The sequence below is a fragment of the Mytilus edulis genome, chromosome 4, assembly GCF_963676685.1.
Source record: "Mytilus edulis chromosome 4, xbMytEdul2.2, whole genome shotgun sequence".
NCBI lineage: Eukaryota > Metazoa > Mollusca > Bivalvia > Mytilida > Mytilidae > Mytilus > Mytilus edulis.
In genome coordinates this window covers 21691799-21711768 of record NC_092347.1, presented here as the reverse complement: position 1 = coordinate 21711768, position 19970 = coordinate 21691799, and the positions used below count along the sequence as shown (strand labels likewise).

Below are 19970 nucleotides of genomic sequence, written 5' to 3'. Positions count from 1 at the left end.
CAGTGCTTTATAGACGGCTGTAATTGGAAATCTCAGGACCTGGATGAAGCGTTTGCTGCTGCTCTAACCACTGCTCTACAGATTCATGACAGAACCGTCCACCCACCTCTGGCTCAACCGTCAACGCACAAGTTAAAATTAGACCCACCTTCTATAGCCACAGGATGTGATCCAGATCAATGGTCTGCATTCACCAGACAGTGGAAGATGTATAAAACAGGGATGGCGATCACAGACAATGTCTTGCCCACAGCCCTTTTCTGGTGTGACACTAATCTGCGTACAGATATTATGCGTGACCTTCAAGGTGATGTTGCTAGTATGCTAGAGACAGATCTTTTAAAGGCAATCAAAAGGCTGGCTGTCAAAGAAGAAAGCACACTTGTCCAACGCATAAAATTGAACAGGATGACTCAATCACCTGGTTCAAATATCAGAACTTTTTTGGCCAGTCTCAGAGGCCAAGCATCACTGTGCCAGTATAAAGCAACGTGTAAAGAATTAGGTTGCAACCATATATTTGACTATAGTGATGAGATAATAAAAGACAATTTAGTTAGAGGTATTGCAGACCCAGAAATTATGTCTGACCTGCTAGGTGACTCCAAGACATATAGAACATTAGAAGAGACTGTATCATTTATTGCTCAGAAAGAGCAGGGTAAAGTCACAAGGAGTGCAGTAGGAGATTCAGCTAGTGCTATGAGTGCCACATGTAATAATCAGAAGCGACCACAAGCAGCTGGAGCCAAATGTTGGGCTTGTGGTGGTCCTGCTCATGGACAGAGGAATGATCGCAAGGCCAGGTCTAGATACTGCGAAGCTTGGACATTCACATGTTCTAAATGTACAGTCAAAGGTCATTACACCAAATCATGCAGCAAGTGCACTACCTGTGGCGTATGGGGCCACCGTGATGCATCTTCTAGAATCTGCCCTCAAGGTAAGGGCCACAGGAACCCGCCCAATCAAGGGAAATCAACCAAAGACCAAGAACAAGAACAAGTTGGTTATATCTATGAGCAGCTGTGCACTACATCTGAACAGACAAACCAAGTATCACGTCTTGAACATCACATATTTGATGTACACTGGGTGGCTAGACCATCAAAACCACATCCAATGCTCCTGGTGAACATGACACCCCTACCTGAGGACCATTCATCGTTTGGACATCCCATTCAAGACACCTCTCAGCTTAAGACAATCACTATGTCCATGGTGGCTGATACAGGATGCCAGAGTTCAATCATACCTTTACAATCTGCAAACAGTCTTGGAATAACAGAAAAGGATCTCCTTCCAGTAAAACTTGTGATGCGTGGAGCTATAAAGGAAGACCTCGGTGTAATTGGAGCAGTCGCAGTAAGTGTTACAACAAAAGACACTACTAGCAGTGCCATGTCAACACGTTTATTGTGTTATGTCTCTGATACCATGGAAAAAGCTTTCATTTGCAGAGAAGCACTCATATCTCTGGGAATTATTCACACTAACTTTCCTAATGTATCAACAGTCACATCTCCAAACATTGCTGCATCTATGGAAAACTCTGAAGATGTAACCTGCTCTTGTCCTAGACGTCGACCTTCACCACCACCTGTTCCCACATCTTTACCACCCTGTCTGAAGGCCACAGAGGAACATGTAGAGTCACTAAAAGAGTGGCTTCTTGATTACTATGGTGCTACAACATTTAATGTATGTGAACATCAACCTCTACCACTTATGAATTGTGAGCCTCTTCAACTCCATGTTGATCCAAATGCCACACCGGTAGCCGTCCACAAACCAGCACTTGTTCCTATCCATTGGCAGGATAAAGTTTATGCTGATCTTGAGAGGGATGTTCGCATTGGTGTACTGGAACAAGTAAGTCAAAACACACCTACAACTTGGTGCTCAAGAATGGTTGTAACAAGCAAGGCTGATGGCACTCCAAGGCGGACAGTAGACCTACAACCACAAAATCGACATTCTGTTCGGCAAACACATCATGTCCCAAGTCCTTTTCATCTAGCTGACCGCGTCCCTCAAGGTATAAAAAAACCAGTGACAGATGCTTGGAATGGGTAACACTCAGTGCCTATTCGTAAAGAAGATCGCCATTTCACAACATTCATCACACCATGGGGGCGCTACAGGTACAAGGTTGCTCCACATGGATTTATGGCCAGCGGTGATGCTTACAATCAACGATTTGATGCTATAATATCAAACTTCAACGACAAGGTTAAATGTGTGGATGACACATGTATGTGGGCGAACTCCATTGAAGCAGCATTTTTTCAGGCATGTGAATGGTTCGACCTGTGTGCTCGTAACGGCATTACATTAAACCCAAAGAAGTTTCAATTTGCTCAAGACACTGTCAATTTTGCAGGACTTACAATCACCCCAACAAACAAACCAAGTACTAATTTCCTAGATGCAATTAGCAACTTCCCAACACCAACTGACATTACTGGTGCAAGAGCTTGGTTTGGGCTAATAAACCAAGGAGCATATGCATTTGCCATGGCAAGACAAATGAAACCTTTTCGTGCTCTATTGAAACCATCCACCACATTCTGCTGGACAAATGAATTAGATGAAGTATTTCACAAGTCAAAAGAGATCATTATTCAGGAGATGAAGGAAGGTGTTCGTCTTTTTGACCCTGCTCGTATGACATGCCTAGCTACCGACTGGTCTGTTGACGGAATTGGATTCTTTTTGATGCAGAAGTACTGCCAGTGCTCAAGTAAAACCCCTACCTGCTGTAATGACGGTTGGAAACTATGTCTAGTTGGCAGCAGATTCACACATCCAGCAGAAAGTAGATATGCTCCTATTGAAGGTGAGGCCTTGGCTGTTGTGTATGCACTTCACCAAACACGCTACTATGTTCTTGGTTGCAAAGACCTTCTTGTTGCAACTGACCACAAGCCACTACTACAGATTCTGAACGATCGATCACTCACAGACATCGACAACAGACGACTTCTCAACCTCAAAGAGAAAACTTTAGGGTACAGATTCACAATTCTTCATGTACCAGGCAGAAAGAACCTTGGGCCAGATGCAGCGTCACGGTATCCTGTTGGACCACCAGATCGTCTGAACTTACCTGGTGAAGCACCTGAACTTGATTCCCTAGTTAACATGACTGCTCATTATCATGATACACTTACCAGTCTATGTCTACATACAGATGATAATGATACAGCTAATGACGCCTCCACAGTCGCTGCTGCCACTTGTGCCTTGAATGCTGTTATCACAGTTGTTACTTGGAACATGGTTCGTGAGGCCACTGCATCAGACCCTACATTTGTAAATCTAATCAGGCAGCTGGAAGCAGGGTTCCCAGAAGACTACAAGGAGCTACCAACAGACTTGCGTCCTTATCATCGCTTTGCATCCAGTTTATGCACCGTGGATGGTGTAGTTCTTATGGGCAAACGAATTGTTATACCTCCAGCTCTTCGCAAACCAGTACTCAATGCTTTACACGCAGCCCACCAAGGTGTCAGCGCTATGCGTGCGAGGGCCATGGACTCTGTATATTGGCCTGAGATTACAGTAGATATTGCCCGGGTGAGAGACCAGTGTGTTCACTGCCATCAGATGGCTAAGTCAAACCCTATGCAGCCACTATCTGACATAACACCTCCAGATTATCCATTCCAGATGATTTGCAGTGACTACTTCACATATAACAGTAATGACTATGTAGTTATTGTTGACAGGTATTCAAACTGGCCAATGGTATACAAGTCTGAATCAGGTGGTGAAGGACTTGTCAAGAGACTTCGTGAGACGTTCGTGACATTTGGAATCCCAGAAGAGTTGACGTCTGATGGAGGTCCACCGTTCACAGCAGGGAAGACTCAAGAGTTTTTAAAGGCCTTGGGAGTTCGTCATAGACTTTCATCAGTTGCAAACCCACACGCTAACTGCAGGGCTGAGATAGCGGTAAAAACAGTAAAACGCATGCTGGTGGACAACATTACTGCTGTTGGATCTCTGGATGTTGACAAATTCCAGAGAGCCTTACTAATGTACAGAAATTCTATTGACCCAGAGACAAAAGCATCACCAGCATTGATTCTGTTTGGACGACCCATTCGTGATGCCATTCCCATACTGATGGGTAACATGGACTGAGTTAATGTCTCATCGAGAGATGGCTCTTGCCAAACGTCATTCAAGGGAACATGAACGGTGGAATGAACACACTCATCACCTGCCAACACTACAGGTTGGAGATCATGTATACATACAAAACTTGGTAGGCAACCATCCCAGGAGATGGGAACGTACAGGAACAGTTGTTGAAGTACGCCAATACCACCAGTATGTTATACGTGTAGATGGCACAGGCCGTGTAACTATCCGCAACCGCCAACACCTTCGAAAGTTCACTCCTTTTCAAACCAACCAAACACAAGGTACTTTGATGGCACCTACTGCAGTTCAACATAAAGAAGTGATCTTGAGCTCTCCATCTACACCCAAGACGACACAGCCACAAGTGCCCAAGATTCCAGTGTCTTTATCACCAACAAGAATCTTAAGTCAACCAGCTGCATTGAATGAGACACCAATTATAGTCCCCACTCAAAAACAGGCGACGCAGACTCAGACAATTCAACAGCCTTCACAAATAGATTTGGACCAGTCATTCCACCAGACCCCTGAACCAGATGTACCTTCAACGTCTAGAATACCACGTGCTCTATCCCGTCTTCAGCCACATAATAAAGCTGGAGAAAAGGAACTATTGACACCACGAAGACCGAGCCGCCGCAACACAACAGAACATAACATTGATGAATCAGGAACTGATTAATGAAATATATATGCACAGACATTGATAAGTGAATCTAGAGACTTTGCGTTTTAAATTGTGAAAAGACACCATACATTTAAAATTGTGAAAGGACACCATATGTTTCAAATTGTGAGAGGACACCATACATTTAAAATTGTGAAAGGACACCATACATTTAAAATTGTGAAAGGACACCATATGTTTAAAATTGTGAAAGGACACCATACGTTTAAAATTGTGAAAGGACACCATACGTTTAATCTTGTTCGCTTCCAGATAACTTTAACAGAACATTCCTGAAGATCTATTTTCTAATAGACTTGACTTTAATTGTTTAAGTTTTTTTTTCCATATACAAAAAAAAACTTGTCCCCGGGGGAGGAGATAACTAATCATTTACTAATATACTGTATGTTCATTTCAGGTATCAGTCATCCTTGTTATTAAAGCTATAAACCTAGGAAGATGTTGACTCTCATTTAGTTATTACTACAATTTTACAAGAAGCAAAATTGAAGGCAAAAGAATGAATATCTCCAAAAAGTAAAATCACAAAAATACTGAACTCCGAGGAAAATTCAAAACCGAAAGTTCCTAATCAAATGGCTAAATCGAAACCTCAAACACATCAACCGAATGGAAAACAACTGTCATATTTCTGACTTGGTACAGGCATTTTCTTATGTAGAAAATGGTAGATTGAACCGGTTTTTGTAGCTAGCTAAACCTCTCTATTGTATGACAGTCGCACCAAATTGCATTAAAACGATGCGTGAACAAAACAAATATTCATAATAGGTAAAAATGTCAAAAATAGCGGTATCGCAGTCAACATTGTGTTATAATCTGAATCAGAATCACAACAATTACAAACAAATATTTAACAAAGAAGCACAAAAAGACATATTCAAATATAACAACCTTATGTGGAAAAAGTTGTATTCATTTGATTTCATTATGATCTAAACATTGCTAAATGACATTCATAATAAAAAATATCTTTTCTATGTATAGTCATGAAGTGTTTTGGTGTTGAAGAACTATGGTTTTCTATGTCGTATTGAATTTCGTTCGTACAGAAATGTTCTATTTCCAATATTTTTTGTAATTCTTGTAATGTTTATATGTATTTTAAATACAGGAATTCCGTTTTGTGTATTTTGTCCAGGTAGAACAATAGACTATCGTTTATCAAACCAGGAAGTTAAATATCTTACGTCAGAGCTCCCTAGCTACAGTCATAATAAAGTTGAGCAACAATACACAAAGAGGTATGTACACATATAGATAATTTTCTGTTTTGTGGTCACTAGAAAGAAAAGTAAGATTAAAATCTGATTTATGCCGAAACTTTTTTCTTGTGACAAAAGTAGTTGTCTTTATATTTTTGAAGTAAACTACGTGTCACAAAGGTTTTCACGTGAAACTTATAATGTCAACGGTGAAAAATGCATTAAATGCTAAAAATTTTATAGGAAATTGAAAACGGTTTATGATAAATTTTATTTCAATTAAACTAAAGATATGTTTTTCTTATCAGATGGCAAGTAGTAAAACAAATTGTGAATTTTGTGATACCACAACGGACCTTAAATGGAAATGTGACGACTGCAACCTATCTCTTTGTGAACTGTGCAGTAATAAACTTCACACAAAAATTCCAGCATTGTTTGAACACGTTATTGAAGACACAAAAGATCCAAGAAACGAAGATGGTGAAAATACAAAACCCTTAGATTTAAAGTTGGTACAGTGTTTGCAACATACTGAAAAAAAATGTTTTGCTTATTGCACAAGCTGCAATAAATCTCTGTGTACTGATTGCTTAGTGAAGCCACACCAATACGAAAAGTTGAATGCAATATGTTCTGAAAGAAAGGAGCAGTTAATTAATGTCAAAAATAAAATTGAAGAAGATTTACCATTTTTCAGTGAAAATGTTGCAACATTACGAACAATGAAAACTGAACATCAGGAAAAATACGACCAAATTAAACAACAAATTCTCACTCAAGAAGAGGAAATGAAAGATTCCATAGCTAATAAAACAATTTTGTTAATCAAAGAGCTTGATGACTATTGGAAACCACACAGTGATCAAATTTCAAAAATGGAAGAAACAATGATTACTTCTGAAAGAGATCTCGTTCACAGAAAAGCCACAATTGAAGAGGCTTTAAAATCCGAGGACATGACATCTATTTTTTCAGCAGCAGACCAAGTGGTTAAGGAGCTTCCGGTAAAAATCGTTGCTGAAATAAAGAAACAAAAATCCCTTATATTTTCAACAGAAAAATCGACAAAAAACCTGCATGTAGGGTCATTAATGAAAATACCAGAACTTAAAGTTGTTAATACATATGCATGTGATGCTGTAAACCAACTCGCGACTGTCAATTCAGACCTGTATGTTGGGTTTAACCATTCGAAAAATACATTAGAACTTTTGGTTCTGACCAAAACCAAATGCTACACAGTAAATAGTGAAGATAACGATCAGCCTATTTGTGACATAACAGTAACAGCTGACGAGTCAATTCTATTTACAGAAAACGGAAAATCTTCGATTGTTTACCAGTACAAGGTAAACGCAGAAATAACTGAATTCTTAGATATAAGTCCAATGCGAGTTAGAGCAATTCATGCAAACACAAATGGAGAGAAATATTTTGTTGGATTCATGGATTCTATTGGTCCTTTTCTACCACCTTCAGTAAAAAGTCACAGAGGAGTAAAGATACTAAATGCGACAGGAAATATAATACAAACCATTGAACTTGAAAATGATAAATTCAGTCTTCCAAATGTAATTACTACGAATATCAACGGTGACATCTGTGTTATTGACTCATTGGCAACAAACTGGGATGGAAGAGTTATTGTTCTTGAATATTCGGGCAAGTTCAAATGGATATATCAAGGTCATTCCGGGATAAATACCGAACATTCATTCTCACCGCGTGATATAGTAACTATCTCAACGGGAGATATTTTCGTTTCAGACAGGAAATCGTGCGCCGTGCATGTTTTATCCATTGATGGAATATTTAAGACCAGCATTGGCGAGAAGGAAGGTATCCAGTCCCCATGGAGTCTGACAATTGACCAGGAAAATCGAATGTTAATTGGAGGTTCAAGTAAAATACATGTTGTAGACATAGAAAATAGTTAGACTATTAAAGCATGTTATTATTTTTATTTCTTCAGCTAAATTACAAGTTGAATACATTTGATGTGTGAATGTTTGAACATCATTCATTAATTTGAATCAAAAACGTCTTTATTGATTTTTTTAATTGTTGCATAGCACTAACACATAAAAAAAAATACGAATACAAATATAAAGCTCTCAAAACATTTCGTTAAACAGAGTTTTGAAGAAGAAAAAAACCCACAATTAATATCAACAAAACAAAGCAACTTAGGACTAAAGTATATCTATTGAATTATAAGGGACTCAATAATAACTTTAGGTCAAAATAAATGTCGGAACTTACAAAAAAAGTAGATGCATCGAACTATTTTGGTAACAGTGAGTCATATGTTTATGGAACTTTCTTTTTCCGTATTGAAATGCGGTTGATAAAATACTTTGGAAATTAATTTACACATGACTATTTTGTATACACGGCTCAAGCATTGTCATTAAATTCACCCCGATGTGAAACTTTATATTAAACATTTTTTTTGTAATATATATTTTATTATTTTCATATCATTTTCAAATCTCATCTACAAATAAAGATGTACACACAAATTATTCTGCTATAAATCTTAAACATATGGTTAACCATACTTGTTATAAATTATAAAATACATTGTACAAAGTCAAATAACAGAATACAGAATACATCTGCATCGAGCTCTATTTTTTAATAATATTATTAATGTTTGACCATTTTTCTTTTATTCTTTTTGCTTTATTGGTAGAGCACAAACTCATAGAGACCATGTCAACCCTATAATAATAGTTAAGCCATTCAATTGCTTCAGCAACAGATGGGACTGTAAATCTAACTCTACATAAGTAAACATATCTCTTCAATATCAGAATACATGTATTTAGAATATCTTTAAATATGTGATAATTAACACCCAAGATTATACTTGATAAGGTTGGGAGAAAGCTTACATTACATACATCTTCTAACTTTTGAAAAAACTTAAGCCAGAATGTTCGAACGTATCTACATTCAAAAAAGAGGTGTATGTATGTTTCTTTAGTTTCTGTACAAAAAGTGCACAGTTCTGTTTCACTATATTTACACTTCATAAGTAAAATATTTGTTCCTAGAATTCTATGGAGTAATCTGTATTGAAATGCCCTTAATGTGGGATCTTCAGTTATAAGTAAAGGAAGACTAAAAAAATAATTCCATTCTTCGGCCACAATATCTATTCCCAATTTTATTTTCCATTTCTCTTGTATGCGTGATGGGGTTTCCTTTATTTTCTCTAGAAAAAATTTATACAAATGTTTTGATACTTTATCAACTGTTTTTATGGCGGTAACAATTTTGTGACTGGCAGTATTTAGTTTGATAAATACTTGTGAATGAATTATATTCTTCCATTCCTTTGGAAGAGCCAAGATTAGTCCATAGAACTCTAAGAAAGTTGTTTTTATATTATGATTTCTAATAAATTCATCATAATTGTAAAATTCTCCATTTTCCTTAATGAGATCATTTATTATTTTATAAAAAACTGTTTTTCCATCAATCATAATATTTTCATTTAAAAACAATGGTTGAGACAAGATATCACTTGGGGCTGTGGTCAGAGGTTCACACAGTGAGGCATATGATGAAATTACATTTTGCCAAAAAGGATTAAATTCTTTTTTAATTTCATTGAGTGCTGATTTTGATAGATGCCACATATTTTCTCCACCATTCATTTCAAGGTGATCTGCCAATAGAACTTTCCATGAGGAATAATTTGTGGGGTCTAAAACTTTTTTAACCCAGGATAACTTAAGTGATTTTATAAATGATTCAATATGTGGCATTTTTACCCCACCATCCTCGTAATTTGAGATAAGTATATTTCTTTTAATTTTGTCCCCTTTACCATCCCACACAAATCTGTATAGCATGGCTTGTAACTGCTTTAATATATCTGGGGATGGATCTGGTAAAACAGTAAAACATTGAATTAGAATTGGTAGGGCGAGAGTTTTCACAACTACAATTTTCCCATATATAGTAATATTTCTGAATGACCAATCACTTAAAAGATTTTTTACTTTTTGAATTTTTTCTAAATAATTATCAACACATATATCAACTTTTGACGAACAATATTGAATGCCTAGGAGTTTGAAATTTCCTGAATGGTTCCATATTATTGTTTTATTTGTGTTTAGCTCCTCACCACAGCCCCTTTTTGCCCCAATCCATATAACTTGGGTTTTTTCAAAATTAGCCTTCAAACCAGAGCATGAGTAAAACAAGTCTATCTTATTTAGAGCACTGTTGAGAGATTCTTCACTATCATCCAGGATCAAAGTCGAATCATCAGCATACTGACTGAGTAAAAATTCAGAATTTTTAATCTTTATACCATTGATGTTGTTGTCATATTTTATAGATGCACTAAGCAGTTCCAAACATAAAATAAAAAGATAGGGAGACAGCGGATCCCCTTGTCGTACCCCCCTCTCTATTACAAAAAAATCAGATAGATAGCCATTATTTTGAATGCAACTTTTTGAATTGTAGTAAAGAGTTGTGAACCATTTCACTATTGTGTCACCAAAACCTAGAAATTTCAAGGTTTCGCATATAAAGTTCCACTCAAGAGAGTCGAAAGCTTTTTCAAAGTCCAACAAAACAAGCAAGCCAGGAATATCTTCCTCATCTACTTTTTTCAAGAGGTCATATATAAGTCTTGTACACTCACCAATATATCTGCCTTTCATAAAGCCAGTTTGAGTTTCACTAATCAGGTGATCTAGGACTTTTTTAATTCTATTTGCAATACATGTTGATACTATTTTATAGTCTACATTAAGTAGTGAAATAGGTCGCCAATTTTTTAGAAAATGTTTTGGTTTACCATCTTTGGGTAGACAGGTAATAACACCTTGTGTTTGTGAAATTGATAATTTACCTCCTTGAAATGCTTCTTTGAAAGAACGCAGTAGGAAAGGATTAATGTCGTGCCAAAAATTTTTATAAAACTCAGTTGTAAAACCATCCAGACCGGGAGATTTTCCATTTTTCATATTTTTTAATGCATTATGAATTTCTGAGCTTTTTAGTTCCCCCTCTAAATTAATATTTTGTTCATCAGAGAGAATTTTGATAAATGGGTTTTCCAGAGAAAAGAAATTAGCTCTGTGTGTATTATTTATAATTGTTTTCTTAGATGAATATAGATTTTCATAATATAACTTTTGTTCCGCACGAATTTTTGCTTGATCAGTGATAGTTTCACCATTATCTAGAGTTAATTTTTGAATTACTTTTTCAATATAATTTCTTTTCTCTAGATTACAGAAATATTTTGTACTTCTCTCTCCTTCAATTTGCCATTTTGCTTTTGCTCTCATTATTGCCCCTTTTATTCTAGATTCTCTTAAAGACCTTAACTGAAGTTCAATACGTGTAATTTCTTCCCTTTTATCATTGATATTTTCATTATTGTTCAAATTGTTCAATTGACTTTCTAGTTCTTCTTCTTCCCTACTGCGTTCTTTCTTTTTAAAAGATGAATAAGATATTGTTTTTCCTCGTATCATCAGTTTTAATGTTTCCCAAAACAGTTGGTCTGAAATGGAAAATTCTATTTCTTCCCTATTTTCAGAATCAACTATTTTATATTGATCAATACAATCAGCAATACAAGTTTTAGTATTAGCAATAAATTCTTTGTCGTATAATAAAGCATTGTTAAATTTCCACGTCCCTTTGCCTTTTTCATTTGTATTAAATTGAATGGACAGAGATACAGGTGAGTGATCAGACCTATATGCAACACCAATATCACACGAGGTTATCAGTGGTTGAAAATCAGATGAGACAAGGAAGTAGTCCAGTCTTGCCTGCTTCTTGTTAGGTCCTCTCCAGGAAAACCTCTTTTTCTCTGGGTATAATTCCCTATAAACATCAACCAAATCTATTTCTGACATCATTTCATTAACCTTTTTTTGGGCTTTAGGATTATTTTTGTGCAAATAGTTTAAAGTATCCATATCATAACTTTATATTAAACATGTTATATAAATATTTACAATTGATAATGGAGCGTCTATAGTCTAAATCTGAGACTTTCTTAAGATTTTCTCAAGAACATTAGAGCTACTAGTATTACAATGTTCCATGTACATCGTATATTTTGATATTGATTGTTACTGTGGTGTTTTGTTAAGAAATATTTGACGCACATTCTCACATAACAGAAAACATAAATACTCTTCCAAACAAAGACGTAGAAGAAGGTAATACTTTTGAGACGATTCCGTGTTTAATAGTATCAACTTTGCACTCTTAGTTGATATCATATCTGTCATTTATTTCTCACTTGTTTTTAAAAGGAAAGTAAACCAGTATTGTTAACAAAATACGAACATGCACCGTTATTTATTAACGATTCATTACAGATAGTTTTTTAATCGCAAGGAATGTAAGATAGAAACACATTGAACCATTCTTGCAAGACTAATATAGCATATGGATAGTTCCGTTTTATGTAATACGAAATCTATATTTTTACGTCCTCGTTAAACCTAGTTATGCAGTAGTATCAAATGAGTAACAATAAAATATTTGAAAAAATACGTTGTGTGCACTTTTAAAATCATTTCTGGATACAAAAAAAAACGCAGCGGAAATGAAAAAGCCTCGTTTTAACAACGATTTTTTTTCTTTTGTTTGGCAAACGAACAAAATGTGTTTTAACATGTTCTGGTTCTTATGGATTTTTTTAAGGTTAACTTCCTGATTACAGAAAAGCCTATTAACAAATGCAAGTTCTTTTCAGTTGCTAAAGTAATACTATCTTTGATTTTTTTTATAGCAGTGTATACTATGTTCTTGATGACGAAATCAAACTCGGATGAGAGTCGCATTCTCTCCTTTGTAATATATGCGAGTTAAATTACTATCAAAGTTTCTGTTTTACCAAAAGGAGGTAAATGAGTTCAATTTTAAGATTATCAAAATGATATACACGGTTCCGTAGCAAGTTTGGCGTCCTTTTACAAGTGTTTTGGGATTCATTGCTGTAAATCCCTTTTAATTTTGGGCCTTGGGTTCTTGTACTTATAATAAATGTATCAAAAAGTATTGTAAAATTTTACTCTCAACTATGTATGGAAGATGATAGTCATTATGTTCATTATCAATGTTTCAATGATTTCTGAAATCATCTGAGGTGATAGAGATAATACAACAGAGATAAGAGAATGGTGCTATTGAAATTTGAGTCCTAGACCAGTAGTAAGTGTTCTCATATTCCCATTCTTGATATTAAACCATTATATCATATATACCAGTTATACTTTTACTGATTTCATTTAATAATATATGTTCTGACACTTTGATTCTCAGAAATGCAAAATAAAAGCAACGGAACAACAGAAACATTGTAGTGCAACAATAAAAGAACAAACATACATAATAACGAGCTATTTGAAAACAACAGAATTATCCCTAAATTGGTACAGAACATATTAAGATAAAATGGTGGATTAAATCTGGGTTTTGGCTAGCAATTCCCCCGCTTATATGACAATGATAAAAAAATATCGTTAAAATCACAAAACTTCATGAGAGGATTACAGTTAATGCATAACAAAGAAAAACGCTAAAAATAAATGATAAGATTATACATAACATCATGTAAACCGGACAAATAACAACGGTATCTTCCTTTATCGGCAGCCCAGAATACCTCAAACAGCGACATGTTGATGTGTCAAAATAATAATCTTATAAATCATATAATTATATGACACAAGATCCAGATTCACAATTATTGTCACTAGACTGATCCAGATAGTTATCATAATTGTGACGGTCTTGAAAGGCTATTTTAAATTAATGCTGTGACGACGTCATATATATTTTAGACTTTAAAATGCAAGAATTGTAAACTCAAACGTTAGGAGAGATATTAAATTCTTAACTCAATTGTTTTGAGCATGACCTAATAAAGTAATCTCTTTATATGCTGTTTGGTTGGGTTGTTAATTTCTTCTTCTTTATTATGTTTCAGTTCTTTGACTTACTAGTGACCTAGCTGTCATTTCCGCATATGTCCATCATTCATTTGAAACATTAAAATTTGTCATAAACAAAGCTTTCGACACTATAAAAAAAAATATACAGAAGCACGTAATAAAGTACATGCGTCCGAACGTATTTCTATCTTCATCTTAATCAGAAAGTTAAAGCAGAATATTTAAAAACGTCAAGGATGTATTAGAACCAAAACAGATGAAAAGCTATAGAACCTGATTTAAAGTACAAAAAAATCGCCAAATCATCTTTTATAGTCAACTTTGTCTTAGAGAGCTGAAATTTTATGTTCTATGCTATTTCAAACTAAATAAATTGACAATTTTTTGATTTTTTTTAAAAATGCGATTATACAAAATCAAGGCATCTTTATATGATAATAATACATTTAAAATTCGGCGTATTTATGGAAGATCATTTTATACTCAAGGGGATTGGGCAGGAGGACTTTTCTGACTATTATTTTTTTTTTGCTACGAGGCTTATTATATTCTCACTTTTCAACCCACGGTAGATGCCCTATTATTGACATGTTAACCTGATATGTCTGTTTGTTTTGTTCACACATCGTTGTCAATATAACTGAATTTTAATGCGACTGCCATACAAGTGAGATGATTAGATAGCTATAGATATAGGTTTGATCCACCATTTTTGACATTATAAATGTGACTTTTATTTTGTTCAGATAGCCACTTTGCATAAATATTAACTACTCATCCGATTAGTAGTGTGCTCTGATGTGTAAACAGAGGTGTATACCTGTACAAATCAGGAAGTAAAATATCCAATGTCAGTGCACCCTAGCTAAAGTCGATATAAAGTCGAGGAACACAAAACTTAGAGGTATGAACACTAATGTATATAGCCACGATACGTCCAGGTTAATGGGGTACTTGTTCTAAAATGCCTTTTGCATATCCATCTGGAACAAACTGAAACAAAATACTCTGTCCTGGTATTATGATATGCTGCAATAACAATGTAACCAGTAGTCTTTTTGAATGTCGGAAAGATAACAAAATGTACAATTTTCTTCTTCACAAATACTTATTCTATTGGATCTCGAGAGGAAATATAAGTAACCACCTCAACAGTTATAAATTTTATTAATGGTTGATTCACTTTCAATTCATATATGTAAATAATTGAATTCTGGATGAAACACGTCTTCTGATTGACTGACAGTGTATTGGACAAAATTTTCATATGACCGTGACAACATCAATGTATTTTAATGAATAACCCCGTCTTAAAAAGAAATTTAGAATTAAATTACAAGGAAACATTGTAATATTTTATGTCTAATCGAAATAACATAAAAAATGTAGTGCATACTTCAAATTTACACGCTACGCGGGTTATTCAGTATACACCACATTTTTTTATGTTATTTCTTCATAGGCAGAATTTTGTTTCACAGTCATTCCTTAATATTTTTTACCCGGCTTCAACTTATGAAGTAATATGTTGGTTTCTATATCTTTCCGTTTCTGTTTTTTTAGGTTTGAGGTGCACTGGATCGCAGATTACGTTTACATAAAGATGTGGTGTGATTGCCAATGAAATATCTCTCAAACAGAAACTAAATGACTTTATAAGTTGACACTTGTTCGGTCACTTAATGGCCTTAAACCATATACCAAATCCATACTGCTGAGTCAACTAAAACCCGAAATGACAAAATTTTAAAATTCAAACGAGAATTCTAACGACCTGTAAAAAATAAATTGATTGAAAAACAAATATGATATACAGTTGAAAAAATGAAAACCAATGAATAACAGCCTTATGATTAAGACTGTGGTGGGGATAAACATGTTTGATTGTGTTAAACTCATGCTCTAATATTGAATGGTGGTGTAACAGAATGACACAAGAATAAGTTAAAAAGGGAATGAATCATTGGATTATAAAGTCAGATATTAAAGCTAAAGAAAAACTTTTGTATACGTATGAAAGATGCCCAAAAGCATTTTGATAAAATGAAATACTCGAAAAAAAGAGTTAAACTTATACTCAAATGAAATACTCGAAACCTTTAATACGAGTAAGTCTATTTGCCTTATTGTATAGGTTGTCTATAACTTTTCATCGTTATTGGCTGTTCTTATGCAACACAAACATGATACATGTATTTGGAAAATATGTGTTGAGGATGATAGGATGTTTGCGTATAAAAAATGCGAAAATGGGAGGTTTTAACCACTTAAGCATACAAAAAAATAAAGTTTTCTTTATAATTTCATGGATTTTTAAAGGTAAATTATACAGAATGCCCCATCTTTATTTTGACGTTTATGATAAGTTCGCAAGGTTTAGTTAAAGCTTTATCATATAAATTTCAAATGCAATGGTAAAGAGCATTTGAAACATAAATTAGGTATAACAATAAACGTTTGGTCCATACGCAATTTTACCTAACGTTTATATATATAATAATTTTTCTCAGAATGACGTTAGTCTACCTCCATAAGCCTGGAAAGGTATTTGCAGGGCACATTAAATATTTTTGTTGTTTTGTCGTCACTAGACGTAATCTAAAATTTAAATCTGAATTAAGCCGAACTGCTTTCTTCTGTCAAAATAAGTTGCCGAATATTAAAAAGAACATTTAAAAAAATATGGTAAGATGGTTCTTTCCCTTTATATAAAAGAGGGACGAAAGATACCAAAGGGATAGTCAAACTCATAAATCGAAAATAAACTGCAACGCCATTGCTAAAAATGAAAAAGACAAACAGACAAACAAAAATACATATGACACAACGTAGAAAACTAAAGAATAAGCAACACGAACCCCCTAAAAACTAGCGGTGATCTCAGGTGCTTCAGAAGGGTAGGCAGATTCTGCTCCACATGTGGCTCCCGTCGTGTTGCTAATGTGATAACAAATCCAGTAAAAAGGTCTAATTCCGTAGGTCACATTCATGAAAGGGATATCTCTGTTAAAATCAACTGACCATTTTAATCAGTTCTATTATTAAGATCATATTAAGCTTCTCAATGATCAAAATTAGTGTTTGTCAAACTGCTATATTGCTATATTTCCAATGAAATTTTCCCTTTAACGTGTATGGATAAAGCTTTTTGAAATTTTCATATTTATGTCATAGGTAATATTTTGTAAGAATTTTATTAAAATTAAACAAGCCAAATTAATTTTATTCAAAGTAATAGGCATCACCTTTACTTTATATAAGCAATTGGAAACGTTCACGATATTTGTTCTCAAATTAACAGACGATTTTTTTTTCAGATGGCAAGTTTGAAAATAACTTGCGAATTTTGTAATACCTCAACTAATTAAATGGAAATGTGATGACTGCAACCTATCTCTTTGCAGACATTGCAATAATAAACTTCACACAACAACACCAGCATTGTTTGAACACAATGTTAAGGAAATAAAAGATATCAGAAACAAAGAAGGTGAAAATACCAAAACCTTTGATTTAAAATTGGTACAGTGTTTGCACCACATTGAAAAAAGTTGTTTTGCATATTGCAAAAACTGTAATACATCTCTGTGTACTGATTGCTTAGTGAAGCCAAACCAATACGATAAGTTGTCTGAAATAGTTTCCGAAAGAATGGAGCAGTTAAAAAAGGTCAAAGATAAAATTGAAGAAGATTTACTATTTTTTATTGATAATATGCTTAAATTGGAAACATTGAAAGCAGAAAGTCAAGAAAAATACGATAAAATAAAACGACAAGTTCTAATTAGGGAAGAGGAAATGAAAGATACTATAGCTAACAAAGCAGTTGCTTTAATTAAAGATCTCGATGATTGGTGGATACCACAGAGTGACCAAATTTCGAAAATAGAAGAAACATTGAAGAATGCTGAAGAAGATCTGATGCACAGAAAATCCATTATTGAAGAGGTGTTCACATCTGAGGATACGACATCTATTTTCTCAGCAGTAGACCAAGTGGTAAAAGATCTACCGATTAAAACCGTTCCTGAAATAAAGAAACCAGAATCCTTGAGGTTTTCAACAGAACATTCGACCATGAACCTACAAGTAGGGTCATTAATGAAAATACCAGAACTTAGAGTTGTTGATACATACAAATATGATGCTACTAACAAACTCGCCATCGTCAATGCAGATCTTCATGTTGGATTTGATGAATCGCAACAAACTTTAAATCTTTTTGTTTTTACCAAAACTAAATGCTACACGGTAAAGAGTGCATCTATTCGTAATAAAATAAATGACATAACTGTTACACCAAAGAAGTCGATCCTATTTACAGAAATAGGAACATCTTCGATTATTTACAAACACGAAGAAAACTCAGGAAAAGCAACATTCATAGATATCCATCCAAAGCATGCTTAAGCAATTCATGCAAACCCAAATGACGACAAATTAATTGTCGGATATATGAATCCTATTAATCACTTTCAGTTTGTAACGCCTCCAAAAAGTCATGGAGGAGTAATGCTACTCAATGAAGAAGGAAATACAATACATACTTTTAAACTAGAAAGCGAACAATTCAATGTTCCAAATGTTATTACAACGAATATTAACGGTGACATCTGTGTAATTGATACAACAAGCACAAACTGGGAAGGAAGAGTTATTGTTCTTGAATCATTGGGCAAGTTCAAATGGATGTATAAAGGTCATAACGAGATAAACACTGAACATGCATTCTCACCACGTGATATAGTAACTACATCAACAGGAGATATTTTTGTGTCAGACGGGAAATCTAGCGCCGTTCATGTATTATCCATGGATGGTATATTCATTACAAGTATTGGCGAAAAGGAAGGTATCCAGAATCCAATGGCTTTGTCAATTGACCATGAAGGTCGAAAGTTGATTGGATGTTCCAATAAACTATATGTTGTAGACATTAAAAATAATTAGACGCATAAGATATACATGTTCGCTCTAAAAAAAATTTAAATATTACAAAATTTTAGTGCATTTGATGTGTGGTTATTATGATCTATTATTAGCAAAAAACAAATATGAAGATGTAGTATGAGTGCCAATTAGGGAGAGATAAATCCTGCTTTGTAAAAATCATTCTGATTATTTTTTTTATCTAAAACTGACAATATCAAGATGTTTCATTTCTTGATTGACAACATATTTGTTACGTTCGGAGGACGTGTTTTTCATGGCATTCCCATTGGAACCAACTGTGTCCCCTTTCTCTCAGGCTTGTTCATTTATTCGTATGATGCTGATTTCATACAGGAAATTCTTAGGAAGAAAGAAAAGGAATTAGCAGTATCCTTTAACCTCCTTTCAATTTCACAGACGATGTTTATCCCTCAAAATTTAGTGACTATGTTGAACGCACCTATTCAGTGGAACTTGAGATGAAGGATACAACAAATAAGTCAAGTCTGCCTCATTCATTAAGCTTGGCTGTCCCTCTGGTATGTATAATTCGTCCCTCTTTCATTGACCTTCATCTAGAAATTGACAATAAATGTTGGATGAAAACAAAACATCATGATAACAAAGATGAAATAAGCTTCCCAATTGTGAACTTTCCATTTTTGATGAAGCATTATTCCAGCAGGGCCTGCATTTGGGGTGTTGATCTCCCAGTTGATGCAATGCTCAAATGTCTGTATTTCCTATTATGATTTCCTTGATACAGGTTGCCTCGCATAAGGAAGCTGTTAAACCAAGAGTTCCAAGTGATGAAGATGAAATCATCCCTTTGTAAATTTTACGGACGCTATCACAAGTTGGCGGACTGTTACGGAATATCCGTTTCCCTGATGATATGTTCCCGTCCCCTTTTCCCAAATGAGACATTACGAATTAGACTTATTACGGTGTTAAATATGGGCAATTATTTTAATGTGGAGCAGATTTGCTTGCCATTTCGGAGTACCTGAAATCACCCCCATGTTTTGATAAGGT

General features: G+C 34.7%; 2 protein-coding genes across 2 annotated transcripts; both read left to right on the top strand.

The window, feature by feature from the left end:
• Positions 1-5993: 5993 nt before the first annotated feature.
• On the top strand, positions 5994-8094 carry LOC139519187 (E3 ubiquitin-protein ligase TRIM71-like). The gene is made up of 2 exons (XM_071311051.1): positions 5994-6087; positions 6357-8094. Exon 2 carries the CDS (start codon positions 6357-6359, stop codon positions 7986-7988), a length of 1632 nt encoding a protein of 543 aa, XP_071167152.1. The 5' UTR covers positions 5994-6087; the 3' UTR covers positions 7989-8094.
• A 6733-nt stretch (positions 8095-14827) lies between these two features.
• Positions 14828-19153, top strand: LOC139519186 (uncharacterized). Its single transcript, XM_071311050.1, has 2 exons — positions 14828-14907; positions 17321-19153. The coding sequence occupies exon 2, from the start codon at positions 17655-17657 to the stop codon at positions 18411-18413; it is 759 nt and encodes a 252-aa protein (XP_071167151.1). The 5' UTR covers positions 14828-14907; positions 17321-17654; the 3' UTR covers positions 18414-19153.
• The last annotated feature ends 817 nt before the right edge of the window (positions 19154-19970 follow it).

Excerpts from the sequence above, each read along its gene's own strand:
- LOC139519187 (XM_071311051.1), top strand. The coding sequence starts at position 6,357 with ATGGCAAGTAGTAAAACAAATTGTGAATTTTGTGATACCACAACGGAC.
- LOC139519186 (XM_071311050.1), top strand. The coding sequence starts at position 17,655 with ATGGAGCAGTTAAAAAAGGTCAAAGATAAAATTGAAGAAGATTTACTA.